Consider the following 14,691-nt stretch of genomic DNA (forward strand, 5'->3'; position numbering starts at 1 on the left):
TGGAAAATTGTGCGGACCTGTGCAGGTTCAATAACACATGGGAACGTTTTTTGTTTTTACAAGGTCTGAAGATTCTTTGCACTCACATGCTGGAAAGGAAAATCCTTTTCGCTGGAATTATTTTGATGCTGGCAAAAAAAAACATCTCGACATAAGTGATGTTTGCCACAGCTGAAGATGGTACTGGCAGCGTCAACAAAAAGAGACTGTGGTAGGAGTGTTGTGGGTTGAAGTCGCTCAGCTTCAAAAAAACTTCAAAAAAAACTTTGAAGTAAACAGATAACAGGGATGGGGAGTCCGTCCTTCAGCCGGAGAATAGGGCTGGGCGCTATGACGGAAAATATATCAGGGGATTTTTTTAAATTCTGATAGTATCACTGGATTTTTATTTATTTTTTTCATGCATAATTACATGTTCAAAACATTTTCTACTGGTTGAGAGGGAATTAATGCAGTAGATTGACTAAGAATGTTTTACTGTGATGATGAGTAAATATTGTAGAATAATCCCACGCTAGTAGTTAGCACTGCCTGCTAACGTAAAATCCAGGGACATTTACAGCTCGGAGAAAGAAAAAAAAATGAAATGTTATATGTTAAGATGAGATGAACAGGTACAATTATTTATTTTGATATATAATTAATATAATACATACATATACATATTTAGGTAACGTCAAAAGCACGACAAAAAAAAAAAGCACGGCAACAGGCTACCGTAATAACTGTAGTCTGCGCGCAACATTTTTTATTTTTTTTGCCAAGATTCAAGATCACTTTATTGATCCACACAATTATTTTGTCCAAGATTCCCAAGATAAGAAAGACCATATATGAACCAGACATAGTCATAAGAATAAAAATAAAATAAAATAGTCTAAAATAAAATAAGAATAAGAATGCGGTAGTAAAAAATTATAAAAAAAAAATGTATAGTCCCATTTACATGAGATAAACTTCATTTATAAAATGCTACAGTTAGGGACATTGTCGGGGACAGCTTTAGCCGGGGGACAGGTCATCACAAATGGAGACTGTTCCAATAAACCGGGGACATCTGGCCACCCTGGCCGCTTCATTTTTCGGACCTTTCCAAAAACTATCCCGGCATTCGTTATGAACCAGTATACCACCCAGCCTAGAACTTTCACAGATATCAAAATACTACTTATTCTGGAATGAACAGATGTGGCTCCACTTATACATTTCTACAACTCGTATAACTTATAAACAGAGGTTGGAAGGCAGAGAGAGAGAGAGACAGCTGTTTGACATGAAACATAAATGACAGGTCATGAGTGGAGTTTTTACGTGACGAGTGTGTGATCTACTATCAGCTTTGGATGCAACGCAGCAGACGTGAGACCTGTTGACATCCCGTTTATGGCGCCCATCAGCGTCTTATAAATAACCCCCGCCCGCGTGCGCGTTATCTGCTCGTCGAAGAATCGCGCGTGCACTTGCTGTGTCGGCCGCGCTTGTCCATCGACGACGGCTTCACGCCGTTCTCGTTATGGCCGATGCAGATGAAAGCCGCGCTTAAAATAACTCACGCCAGCTCAACTCCTTCACGTACATGTGGGCCTGTTTGAAGTGGAACCTGCAACATGAGTGAAAACAGAAGCTGCTTATCAAAAGTTTGACCCCCCCTCCACCCCTTGCTCCCGTTTAAAAAAAAGAAAAATGCCCCTCGTCTTTGGCACTATTTCTGCTGTTATCAGTGTGAAGGTTAATCTGTGCAGTTGCCGCTCGGGCACAGATGCGGATCCCCCCCTTCCTCCTCCTCCTCCTCCTCCTCCTCCTCCCTCCTTCCAGTCCAACTACCTCCACATCTGTCAGCAGAATCTATGCACAGGAAACGACCACACACCCTCTGTGACAGGAAAAAATTTGTGCGTGTCAGGAAGAGCACGACCGAGCAACAAAATATGTGTTTATCTCTGCAAATACAAGAGTGTTTATTGTACTTCCTGGATGAGATAGACAATCTGGAATGAAAGGGAGCCGTGAAGAGAAAGAGAGAGAGTGGGGGGTGCGCAGGGGGGGGGATTTGGCTGAGCCATGTGAGGCTGATGAGTGAGTGGTAACGCGATCTCCTTTTGGTGCTCCTCCTCACCAAAACAAACCCGGTGAGCAATGCCTCCTGGGTAAACGGTTTGCGACCACTGAAGCTGTGACGAGCGCCATCTGTCACCTTCAGATCACATGCCACACACAGACTGACACAGATCTTTAGTCGGTAGTGACACAAGTTTTTTTTTTTTTTTTTTCCTTCACCTTACGCATTGTTTAGTCAAGGAGCAGCGGCGTAAGATCATGCCGATCGGCCTGATAGTTCGGAATATCCATTTCATCTGACTTTCCCACCCCGCTCCTCGTCACACCGCCCGCAGTACAACTCTTAAACAAACAATGTCTTTCCCCTGCTCATTAATCATTTTTATGCACAGAGACATTGTGTAATGCCTCAGTTTACATGCTTCATTGTTCTGGCGGTTTTTTTTTTTAGTTTTTTTTTATTTTCTAATAGTTTTTTGAACAGCAGGTCTCTCTCTCGCCGTTAAACTCCACATGTGCGCCGCTGTGTGGCCCAGGCGGCCGAGGATGTGGGTGTTTGCACAGATGCACCGAGTGATAATTAAACGGTTTATTAAATCTCGGCGGTGACAGAATCTCCACGGCAAAAATGAGCACGTCTTCCTCCGCCTTCTTTTCACTCAGCAGCTCTTTCAGCCTTTCCAATCCCGTCCTTCCCCCCCTCGTTTGGTTCGCACTCCCTGCCTTTTGCCTGCCTCCCCGTTTCTTTGTACCTTTTTCTATTCATCCTGCTTAGTGCTTTTCTGTATATTTTATACTCTGCCCATGTACATTTATCATGATGGCACAAGTGATTACGCTGTCGTTAGAGTGGGTGGCCTGGAATGGATCAAGATTTTACTTCCCCCTCCATCCTCATCCTGTGTTCACTTACCATATATTTATATATGTTATATATATATTTGAGCGGGTTTTGTTTGTGCATTGTCTATTTTGTGGTTAAGTACGGAATGAGAGAAGAAGGTGACCTGCGATATCTCAAACCGCCTCCATGCCCCCGCTCGCTCCGCGATCCAAATATAACCCCGATAAAATTCCACGTGGAAGGGTCCGCGGACATGCTCTACGAAGTGTGTGTGTGTGTGCGCGCACGTACGTACGAGTGTTCAAGGCCAAATGCGAAAATAAATATTTAGCTTGGAACTTAAAAATGCTTGCTAATGAGATCTGTCGCATTCCGAGTGGTGCAATCAAAGAATTAAACATGTTTTTCCTCTGTGTCTCCAAAAATAGCTGGTAATTTAGCGTGAGAAAGAGGGAAAGTACAAAGTAGTGCATTTTTTTCCTCCTTTTTCTCTCTTTGAGAAAGGGTTAACGGGGCTGAGCAGACCCTTGTGAGATATTTCTTTCATGTCGAGACACTGCTCTTTTTGTCAGGAAGATACAGTTTGGTCTGGACTTGCTGCTCTGAGTGGGTTTGAGAGCTAACTAGTGTCGGTACCTTAGTTACCTTTTTCTTTTTTTTATCTCCCACAGCTCTGTGCAGGCTTAGTCTGGTTATTATCCCACTGCCGCCGAAGCTTTGACTGGACCTGCTGTGACAAGTCACTGTGGTGTAATAGCACGTCGCTGCATTTACGTGACCCTATTTCTGTGCATTTAACGCCCGACATTTACAGAGATATGAATGTATTCCTTAAGTCGTCACCACTGTGGCTTCTCCACTCTGTGATGTGGTGAGCAGGAAAGAGCTTTTTTTTTTTTTTAAAGAAAAAAAATCCCATTCTCTTAAGCATGCATTACACGTATAAACACATGTGCATTTCCGTTGCAAACGTGCGCACTCATACGTGCACATATTTTACTCCTCCACACAAACGCGCGCACTGCACACGCACACGCGGCCCCTCTGAGTTTCAGACCTCTGACAAACCTGTAATCTCTTTTAATCCGTTCATTATGTTTTTGTTTTCCTTTCCTCTGTTTGGGGAAAAAGGTGAATACAAACAGGAATTCCGGCGCACAAAGAAAAACACACAGCCTCAGGCTGAGAAAACAAGAGCAGGGAATTTTTGGGGAAGAGGAGGGACCCAAAGTCTGTGGAGGGTACGCATGTGTGCATCGCTATTTGGCAAGAAGGAAAAGGGGCTCCATTGTTCGTGTGATTGTGTCACATACATGTGGATGTGAGCGCGTGTTTGCGTGTGCGCTCGCCGCGTTGCCTCTCGCGCGCGGGCTGACCGGTGGCCAGAGGGGTCACCTCCCCGTGGGTCGCTTGGATCCTCTCGGGGTCAGACGGCTGCCAGGAACCCCGCCGAGAGAGACGGGAAAAGATTCGCAACGGCGCCAAATGTTTGTGCACTTCTGCGTCTAGAGTTTGCTTTTGTGTGGATGCTTGCAACGTGTTTAGTGGGTTCCACAATTGAGTTCCTGTTATAGATCATTTCACGTCCTTCCTTGTAAATTACGTGAATAAGCTGAATTCCACGTGCGCAGCTAACTACGGTGTCGTCGGATAAAGTCGGGGAGCTGCTCTGCTGCAGAAAACAACGGGTGGATGGAAGTAGACGGCCAAGTTGTTGACAAATGTTGTAGCTTTTTATTACTCAACTTCTCTCTAGAAAAGTACAGGAAACACTGAGATGCTGTGGAAATCATAATATCACTCAGTGGAAATAAAGGGTCCAGGTGTGTGTGTGTTTGTGTGTGCATTTAGAAAAGGGGGTGGGTGGTAGACTTGTAGCGTGTCTGCCTCTCCACATGGAATTCATTACATCTCTGCGGGATGTTTATTTTCTCTATTAATCCTTGTTCCTTTATTATCAAGAGCTCCATCAAAACTGCCCCAAACTACTGCCCCACAGGCAAGCTGGCATTTACACAAACCTTCACGTGAGTGATGCCTTCACTCACGCGGCATCGCTTCAACTCATTCATCTCTCCCACCTCCAGTCGTGTGTTTGCCATCCGCTCTCTATTTATTTTCTCCCACCGCGCCGTGTTGTTTCTTTGCGACTCGGTCGCGTCGCCGAACGTCTCTTCGGGACATCGCGTCTGGAGCAACTGTGAACTTTATATTGGCATCTTTAATTGTTTAGCGTACACAGAAGCAAATTGTTTTCCCCAGATGAAAGCAGGCTGCAGCCAGGAGCATGTGTCTTCCATTTGCTGCCAGTGGGCCGGTGGTTTTGACCTTTCAGCGGATTGGTTTGTGTGTTTTGATGTGTGTGATTTGCATTTTCACCACTTTGCGAGGCCACAATATCCACACAAAAAGTTAAACCTAAAACCGTGGCCACTTGAAAGGTCAGCTGCCAGGTTGCATAAGAGGAGGAGTTCTGGTTTAAGATTTAGAGGTGTGATTGTTTAGCGTGCTAAGTGGCAGTGGTGGCAGCCCGTGGTGAGCTTCAGGTTAGATTTCTACTGTACAGGAATATAATAAAAAAAATAGACTTGAGATTACTGGGTCAATATATAATTGAGGGACTTTTGAAGACCATGGGATATATCTTGCGTGCATTTTTATTTAAAGTAAAATATGCTTTTATGTTCATTATGATCATGTCTTTACAAAATCCACAATTATTTATTATGGAAGCAATCACTTATTAATAAAAAATGAGTGGATATCACTAAAATATCAACTAGATTACTGTTTGTAATTAATAACGACCACCTTCTTATTAGCTAAACAACGATATAATGAGTAAACTTTGTTTTCAATTGTGTTCTTTTTGTTAAATTGAGACAATCATGAGAGATATTTCTTTTTTGGTCATACATCAAATTTTATATGGAAAATAATAAATTGTATCTGTGTCTGACAAATTACCAATTACGAACACGTAACGTGAACCCTCTCAAGGAAATGTGTTAAATCAGAATCACATGAGCTGCTCCGAGGTCTGCTCTTCCTCCTCTTTATTAGTCATTTAATATAAACGTGGATTTATCGTATGTCAACAGTGTTAGTACAATATGAATAACTTTGGTTTCAGTTATGATATTTAGAAGAATTTTTCCGTAAAAATGCCATGTAGTGATTGGTTATAGGCGTCCATGTTGATTTTAGGCCTGAAAACAGCCAAAATGTTAACTACGTTAAACTCAAAGTCCCAAGAAATGTCTGAAATAGGTGCCTGTCAGTAAAGAGAAGCGAGTTTATTTATTATTTTTTACTGATAAAAAATATCAGTAAAAACTCACATGTGTGATCCTTCGTCTCTGTCTTCTTTCAGGCTACTCGTGCCACGCTGACGACTCATTGTTCAGCTCTGGGCGACTCACTGAGGAAAGAGAACGAGCTGGCGCTGATCATCGATGGCCAGACGCTGAAATATGCCCTGTCCTTCGAGCTCCGCCAGGCCTTCCTTGACTTGGCATTGTCCTGCAAAGCTGTCATCTGCTGCCGGTAGGGAGGACTCATTCATCATATACTGTACACAGGCAAACTTTGGATTTATTAGATGTTGTCTGCAAAGCCCTGAAATAGTCTGGAATAGTTTGCGTCTTACTTGCGGAAGCTAGCATATCAATCAAAATAAAGTTACGCAGTTAACTGGGTAATTTAAACTCAACTTCAGTTAGTTTGAGCTGCTTCTGATCTGCTGCTGAGGCCGGCGGCCGAATCTCAACTGTCATTGGGTGTGAAGTGACGTGCAACCTTTGATGCGCCGCCAGTCTTGTACACGGCTAACACAAGAATACAAACAAGCATTCGGCCAATTTAGACTCACTAATAAAGCTGGAATGCACGTCTGTGGAATGTGGGAAGAAGCCAGAGCTGTCAAAAAATATCACAGTAGACACAGGGAGAACATCCAAAACACAGAAAGGCCCAGACGGTCTGCAGGGTTGAACCAAAAAACCTTTCACTGTTAGGACCACTTTGTCATGCTGTGATTAAATTCCAGCCTATAAAAACTGCGTGCATGGAAGGGACACGAATGACAAGAAATTACAGTATTGCCTTATGACCTAAAAAACAAATAGTTTGCAGGGAAAGTCGAGACACACTGTGGAATTTTAATCTGACAAGACCACTAGCATGCTGTATGAGGGACGTTTTCATTGTGTTGTTGTGAGGAAACTATGTACAAATGAAAAGGGAGCTTGTTGCGTGCTGCAAAGACACAAGTTGTCTTCAAATGGAAGTGCTTGTGGTTACAACACGGAGAGCGCTGCACACAAAAATGCTCCCCGTTCAAATGGTTCAGATGTGGACTGTAAACCGTGAGAACGACGCTGCCAGGCAACAGTTGGTGTCTAGAAGCCACAGAGGCTAACAGTTTAGCGAGATAAAGGAGCAAGGAGAGGGGTCAACGTTTTTCAGGCCAATGACCCCAAACTGATGGAGAGATTAAGTAGGGACCCCCCTACCTACTATATGTGTTCTACAATAAACTCGGTCTAGTGCTATTTATAAATGTACATTATTATTATTATTATTTTACATTCAGTATTAACCTATCCCTTATCCCTTTACTAAAATATGTTTGATTCGTGTTAATATGTATTTAAAGAAATTTAAATTTGTGGGGGAAAATCTAAATAATATATATATATATATATATATATATATATATATATATATATATAAAATGTCTAATCAACCAACAATGCAAAGGAATAATGAAAGAATGAGGACAATTGGTGTATCAAAGATTTCCTCAGATATATGGTGTTGTAATATTACAACATACACCAATCAGGCATAACATTATGACCACTGACAATACAATGTTCAGCTGGGAAACTTTTGGACTTGGTACTCATGTGGATATGTGGTTACATAGACACCTAGACAAGACACCCTCACCCCATAGCAATGACACTCTTTGATGGCACAAGGAAAATCGGCACAAGTCTTGACCTGGCCTCCAAATTCACTGGATCCCAACCAAGTATCTGTGGAATGATCCACCGAGACCCCTCCTCTCAACCCAAAGGCCCCCACTAACAACATCCTGTTTCCAGACGCCCCAGGACACCCTCAGAAAACCCATCATGTCAATTCTCTGATGAGTCACAACTGATTTGAGGCAGAAGAGAGACTTGCACAATATTAGGCAGGTGGTCGTAATGTTATGCTTGGTTTATATTTCAATAGATGAACTTAACATTGACCTCCCTCGTTACAATTGCGAACTTATCAAAAAGGTCCAAAATCAAAGTGATCAAATTTGTTGAAGGCTCCAGTGAAAAGGAAGAAACATACACAGGCACTTAAGAACCAGATCCACCGCACAGATTCATTCTCATCCTGTCACGCATTTGACGAAGAAAGAGTGAGTCGTGTGTGTGCGAGCGTGCACGGCGACTTGTAAAGGTTGTTGGTTGCCCACGGTCAACAAATGAATGAGGACGATAAAAGCCCGTCTGGTGTCACAGCAGGAGTAATGTAATACACTACGCTGCATGGAAATGTCAAAGTAATGACTCACTTACTGCTGGTACCACTAGAACGGGCACGAACACACATATAGTCGTGGTCGTTATGCGTTTGCATTCATACAAAGTGCTCTCTCTTCATAGAAAGTTTACCGCCTACTCCCTTTTTTGGTCATGTTCCACTCGGCACCAGCTGTGATGTTTAACAAACCAGTTTCCACTCATCTTTTGTTAATGTGTGTGCGTTTGTGTGCACGCTTGTGTGTGTGTGTGTGTGTGTGTGCGTAGCCAGGAGGGAGGTAATTGACTCTCGCTTGCATATCCAAGCCATATCCGGACTCAGGTCTCACAGGCCTTGAAAACAGCCTCCAGCTTACGTTGCTGTATCCTTCGCTTTTTATATCCTTCCCTCTCTCCATGCATCTCTCCCTCTCTGTTCTTCAACTTCTTTATACTTGGATTTCTTTTCAGAGTTTAGTTTTAGATCATATTTTACATGATTTTTGCCAGTTTAATTGTAATAAATGTTCATTTTAAACCTCTTCATACAAAACAGTGTCCCGGTTTACATGCAATGGAGGATAACCTCCTCCACACTAGGTGGCGATATGTGTCTTTTCAGCAAGTTGGTTGATAATAGCACAGCTTTTTAACCTCATAGGTAATGTGTGCGCTACTTGGTGCAGATAAGATGTGCTATCCCTCAGGTGGTTTTTCTACTGGTTCTTTTTACCTTCTTCCTCTGTGAGCAGCTTTCTTGGATGTTTTTGTTTTTGTTTTTGCCAGCACAGTGGTTGTGGAACATGCACACACTCATTGTCCAGTTAAAGTCCAATTAAGTGCATAGACCCCTTCATGGCCTACGTCATTGTGGCGACATGATGTTAGTTGGAGGAAAAGCAGAGGGAAGCTTGAGGCAAACACTATTACTGGTAACTGTGAAAATGTCTTGTTGCTGTATTTTTGGGGGCCAAAACCTAAAAATCTAAAACACTACCTTGTAGTTTTATCACATACCAGCCACTGCCAGTCCCAGACAACTTTATTTTGGCTTTCGCGATTAAAAGAAATGATTGGAGTGAGACAATCAACAACGCGCACACTTCTTATCAGATAAGAGGAATATGTAATTCATCATCAGTTTCAGCCATGGGTTAAAATAAATCGTGACTGAAATTACGTTAAGTTAATCATTATTTGGGGGAATCTTGTTACATGTTAATGCTAATGCTAACTGCTAGCTAACACAGCGTTAGTTGTGTGTGTCAGGGGTGTCCAAACAGAAGCTGCATTTACTACATTACCCTCCACAGTGGTTCCACTTACTTCTCGTAATATCTTTTTAGGAGAGGCTTCACTTGATAAAGACATGTCGGACTCCGTCCCCTCTGTGTCCTCCTTTGGTCAAATCGTCCATCCAGTCAGTGAGAGTGTAGGGGTCGGTGAGTGTAGTCCAATCAGTCAGAGCCAACTTTTTAAAATAACACTCACGGTCTTGGAGAGTGAGTATATTAGTATATTCTCTAAAATATGCATTTTCCTCGTCCATTCTTGCCAAACAGTCCATTGAAATATTTACAGGCTATAGTGTTTCAGATGTTTTGCCTCCAACTAAGCCCCGCCCCTCAAGAAACATCACATTGTTTAGAAACCATGAAGGGGTCTATATATGCCGGAGAAAATCGATTTCCAATCGCATCATCTTGGTGTCTTAATCGGATAAGGAGAACTAGTCAGACAAACGTGTTAACAACATGTTTAACACTTAACTTATCCAGTTAAAGTCGGATTAAGGCAGTAATTCGTTTTTTTTTCACGTGTAAATGTAAATGTAAAGTGTCTAACCACACCTTACGTTTAGGTGTTCTGAACAACTCCACTGAACATTTGAGCCGCTCAGACCCTTTAATTTCAATAATTATTAGGTGCGTGATAAAAACTTATCAGGATGTCACATTAGAAAACAGAGATTAGAGAAAAAATGTTGCAGCACATTTCATTTTGCATTCTTCCCTCTCCCTGTAATCATCTCGTGTTGCCTTGGTTGTATCTTATGACCCCTTGGGAGGTCTCAAACCTGGCAAGCAGTGGGTGACTCCTATAATGAGTGGGTATGCACATCCATTGCGCTCTTAATAAGGTGCCTGTTTATAATGAGCCGTAGCTTTTCCTTTATAGTGCCGGGCTGTCTGCGAGATTGTTCCTCACCTACTGTATGTGTGTATGTTTCAAAGTGTGGGAATGTGCGCATGTTTGTGTGTCTCGAGGGGGGGGCGACGGAGCTGAGTGCACTCGTACGCATGGGTTCCTGGCTTCACTGTGCGTTTGTTTATAGGAGGACTTAGCGGCTGCTTATTTTCTGCTCAGCTCCACCGTGAAGAGCACTGGGAGCCTTTCATCTCCAGCTCCACTTTACACAATCGGAGACACTGTTAGCAGTGTTTAGAGGAAAGGTAGAGCGGGAGAGAAATCTGCGGCTGAGGGGGCGCGAATGCAGACGTGCACACTTCAGATGCCGAAACGGGAAAAACAAAGAGGCAGAGGTTGAGCCCATCTTTCAGCAAAAACTAGAGAGGCCAAAACTCTCTGAGGTTTTCCCCATGCAAATACCCTGTGGTGCTGTGCGAGGTGTGTACGAGTGCGATTTTTGCACATAACTACCGTACTTATGAATACTAAGTAGACCACCCAGCGCTGTGATTTCAGCTTGACCGGCACATGTTCCCACTTCCATAATCATAAGAGATAAACCATCTTTACGACCTGTGGCCTGCAGTCGGATGTGCGCGTACGCATGTGCAGGGAGAGTCATGCATCTGCTCATAATCTCATTTTGTCATATCGTTCTAAAAGCGCCATCCGGTGTTCTGTTTGCATGTGATGACTCGAGCAGCTGCACGTAATTTAATTTTCTAATATCGTTATCACAGCAGAAACAAACATGGCGGGGACACGCTCTCCAGGATACGAGATACAAACAGTCGTTGTGAAAGTGACTCCTCCTCTTCCGAGGCACTGTTTCAAGTAATGGCCACACTTTAAGTCCAATGTTGATGCTCAAATTACCGTCACCCAATGCATCACAGAGGCTCGGGGTAATTGCTGTAATCAGTGGAAATGTAATATAAATATTTAATATCTGGATTTAGGCTAATCTTTTGCAATGAAGCAAACCGCTGCTTTCTTCAGCCTGATAACTTTTAATGTTTAGGTTTTATGCTGCACATGAGCTTCCACAGTTGCAAGTCCTGTACTGTGGGAAATATACCTTGCTTTGTTAAACACCTTTAGTGTAGTATCATCTTTCTCACATGTCTCCTCCTCTGGAGCCATATTTGTTTTCATTGTACAGTTTTCAGGTAGTGAGGACAGGACTCGCTTAAGCTGTGTGCAGGCGAATGACACGCAGCAGAAAACGCCTCCTCGCACAAAGCCTGTTTTGAAAACAGAGGCGAAGACTAATTCAGTTTTAGTGCCGAGTGCAGAATGCAGCTTCTGACAGTGTAAACACTGTGCGTGGAGCTCGACTTTTCCCACACAACCTGCCCCTAAGAACACAGGCAACGAAGCGTGATGCCTTTACCACTTGTTGAATGACATAAATAAAACCCTAGTATCTTTTTAAAAGGCACTGGGGTATGACTGCCTTGGTGGTTTGGCAAGAAAATAAAACCACTTACTGCATGTCACTCCAACTCAAAATGATAAGTGCAATTTGAGATTTCTCAAAGTTATTGTTGCAAAATATTCACGTTTAGATAAAACAAACTAAATGGCTACTTTAAAATTTTACCCCACATACTATTAAAGACATGTTTAAACTTGAGCATCTATACCGTAGCGCCGGCAGTAGTCTGACGAGCACCTCCCCAGAAATGCTTACTGTACTTCCTCATCCATTCTGCCTGTGAAACAAGCACAGACAGTCTTGTCTCTTTTTGATTATTTAATAGTGAAGTAAAAATTAGCCGTTGTTCCACTTTTGATAACCTCACTTCAAAACCTCACCTCAAATGCAATAGGGGATGCAATTTGGTTTCGCGGCAGTAAATATTAATAATTCTGGGAAATAATCATCAATGTCTATAATAATAACCTTGGTGCACCACCATTTTCAGGGACCAAGAGTCAAAGATACAGTCACAAAAAAGGGTTTTGAAGTGTGCGTTCAAGAACTGACTGTCATGAATCCAGCAAATATCACAGTATATAATCACAGCAAACACGATGCCAGATTAAATTGTAAAAGGATTTATTACAAGCAATGATTAACTTGCAATGACCTTACGTGCTATAAAAACTATTATAATTCAGTTATTAATGCTAAAAATTAAGTTGCTAACTACGACAGTATAAATGCTAACACCAATGTAGGCTCGCGTAAGAAGTGTCACAGAAAAAAACTTTACTAGAAGTAAATGTGATAGAAAGACTGTTGGTGTTCACTACACTTTAATATTATGTCGAGTCGTCTTTGCAGACTATGAGCGTGATATCTCAGGAGCGTCTTCAGATTTGTCCCAAACTTTGAAATGACTCAACAATGAACTGATTCGATTTTAGCGGTCAAAGTTCCACAGCATGATATTTTGTTTCCTTCATTTTGTCATCATGATCATGTTCTTGCACTGAATTCCTCCTCCATGAGTCTGGACCAACGTGATTGTAAACTGTAACTTCGCTAGTTGGCGGAGGAATACAACCGCAAGCCTGTAATTGTAGTTCTTTGTTGTTTCCAGCTCTCACCATTCTAAAGCTTCCACGGTTTCTTTCCATGGCAGGTGTTGGACGAAAACAAAGGATTATTAGGGAAAAACACATAAAACAAAAGTAAAAATAACAGAAAACCGGGGCACAATAGAGGGACTTTTACCCATGCCGCTGAGTGGAGCTTCTCTCATTTGTCCAGTGATGCAGAACATTTCATGGCATGTGGCCATAAAGTAAAAACAAGTATACCTAGTACACTCTGCAAAGGCAGCATGTCACTCTGTGGCCTTGAGGGAAGTGTGTGTGTGCGTGTAATCGAGTCTCCCAGGGTCGTCCATTGTCAGTGAAGAGACAGAACCGGTTATAGACGGGATCGGTGATACAGGTCAAGAGGGTGGAGTGCCGCTGGAAAAGCTCCCTGAACACAGGCAGGCACAGATTCATACGAGCATACGTACACGCGTATAAGCACATCAAAAGTAAGCTACACAGACCTTTGTTAGCTCAACAGTGAATCATTGTTTCCTAAAGCGCAATAAACTGAGTGCTGCTGCAGTGTGTGTGTGTGTGTTTCAGCCAACCTCCCATCCATCTCCTTCGTTTTCTCTTTCAACTGTTCCCCTCTGTTAGTCCTCCAGGCTTTATTCTTCTTTCCTAATGGCGAGGCTATTTATCTTGTGGTTTCATACTTTGTCGAGATATTTTTTTTCTGGATAATTCAATCTCCCTACATGCAATTTCCTTCCAGTGTACACAGCAGCGCACATCATCTAAATGTCTTTATCTGTTACTTCTCGTCGTTTCTGCAGAGTGTCTCCGCTGCAGAAGTCCGAAATTGTGGACATGGTGAAGAAACACGTGAAAGCCATCACGCTGGCGATAGGCGACGGCGCCAACGACGTGGGGATGATTCAGACGGCCCACGTCGGAGTCGGGATCAGCGGCAACGAGGGCATGCAGGCCACCAACTCTTCTGACTACTCTATAGCACAGGTGGGTGCAGGTTTACAGCAAAAAATAATATAAAAATAAACAAAAATGATATCAAGATGAAATGAAGAAAGAGGAACAATTACGGTTTAATTTATTTTGACATATTTATTCATATTTGAAAATATTAAAATTGCTCTGTCTGTGATGTCAATGACCAGGTACCGTAATAACTGTAGACTGTGTGCAACATTTTTTTTCTCTCATTCATAAAAAAGCTAAAATTGGGACATTTTCGGGCACAGCTTTAGCCGGGGGACAGGTCATCCAAATCGGGGACCGTCCCCAGAAATCGGGGACCAGCAAGTCTTCTCACTTAATTTTTTGGACATTTCCATCTTCACCACGCCTCACAGTGACTCAGTGGCACCATGTGTGTTTGAAAATGGTCCATTCTGAAATAACGTTCTGAACACTGTGTAATCAAATACAGAATGATACACAGACAGTATATTAAAAATTCTTATCATAATGAAAAAAGAATACCAGTACACTGGCCAGCCCTATGTTAACGCCTTTATGTGAATGTAGATGAGGCCACCATGCTCTTGATCCTGATCTTTA

The 14,691-nt window shown here is 42.5% G+C and overlaps 1 protein-coding gene across 8 annotated transcripts in view; it reads left to right on the top strand.

Annotated features, from left to right (window-relative positions):
• The window catches only part of atp8a2 (ATPase phospholipid transporting 8A2), a 50,278-nt gene that overhangs the window by 20,766 nt on the left and 14,821 nt on the right, over positions 1-14,691 (top strand). For all 8 annotated transcript variants that reach the window (XR_007110783.1, XM_047568799.1, XM_047568794.1 and 5 more), the window contains 2 exons: positions 6,276-6,448; positions 13,947-14,130. Coding sequence is in view for 7 of the 8 variants with exons in the window: in XM_047568799.1 (XP_047424755.1) it covers positions 6,276-6,448; positions 13,947-14,130 (357 nt within the window). In the remaining variant the exon portion in view is untranslated. The remainder of the gene's footprint in view (positions 1-6,275; positions 6,449-13,946; positions 14,131-14,691) is intronic.

Source organism: Mugil cephalus, chromosome 18 (assembly GCF_022458985.1).
Source record: "Mugil cephalus isolate CIBA_MC_2020 chromosome 18, CIBA_Mcephalus_1.1, whole genome shotgun sequence".
Taxonomy (NCBI): domain Eukaryota; kingdom Metazoa; phylum Chordata; class Actinopteri; order Mugiliformes; family Mugilidae; genus Mugil; species Mugil cephalus.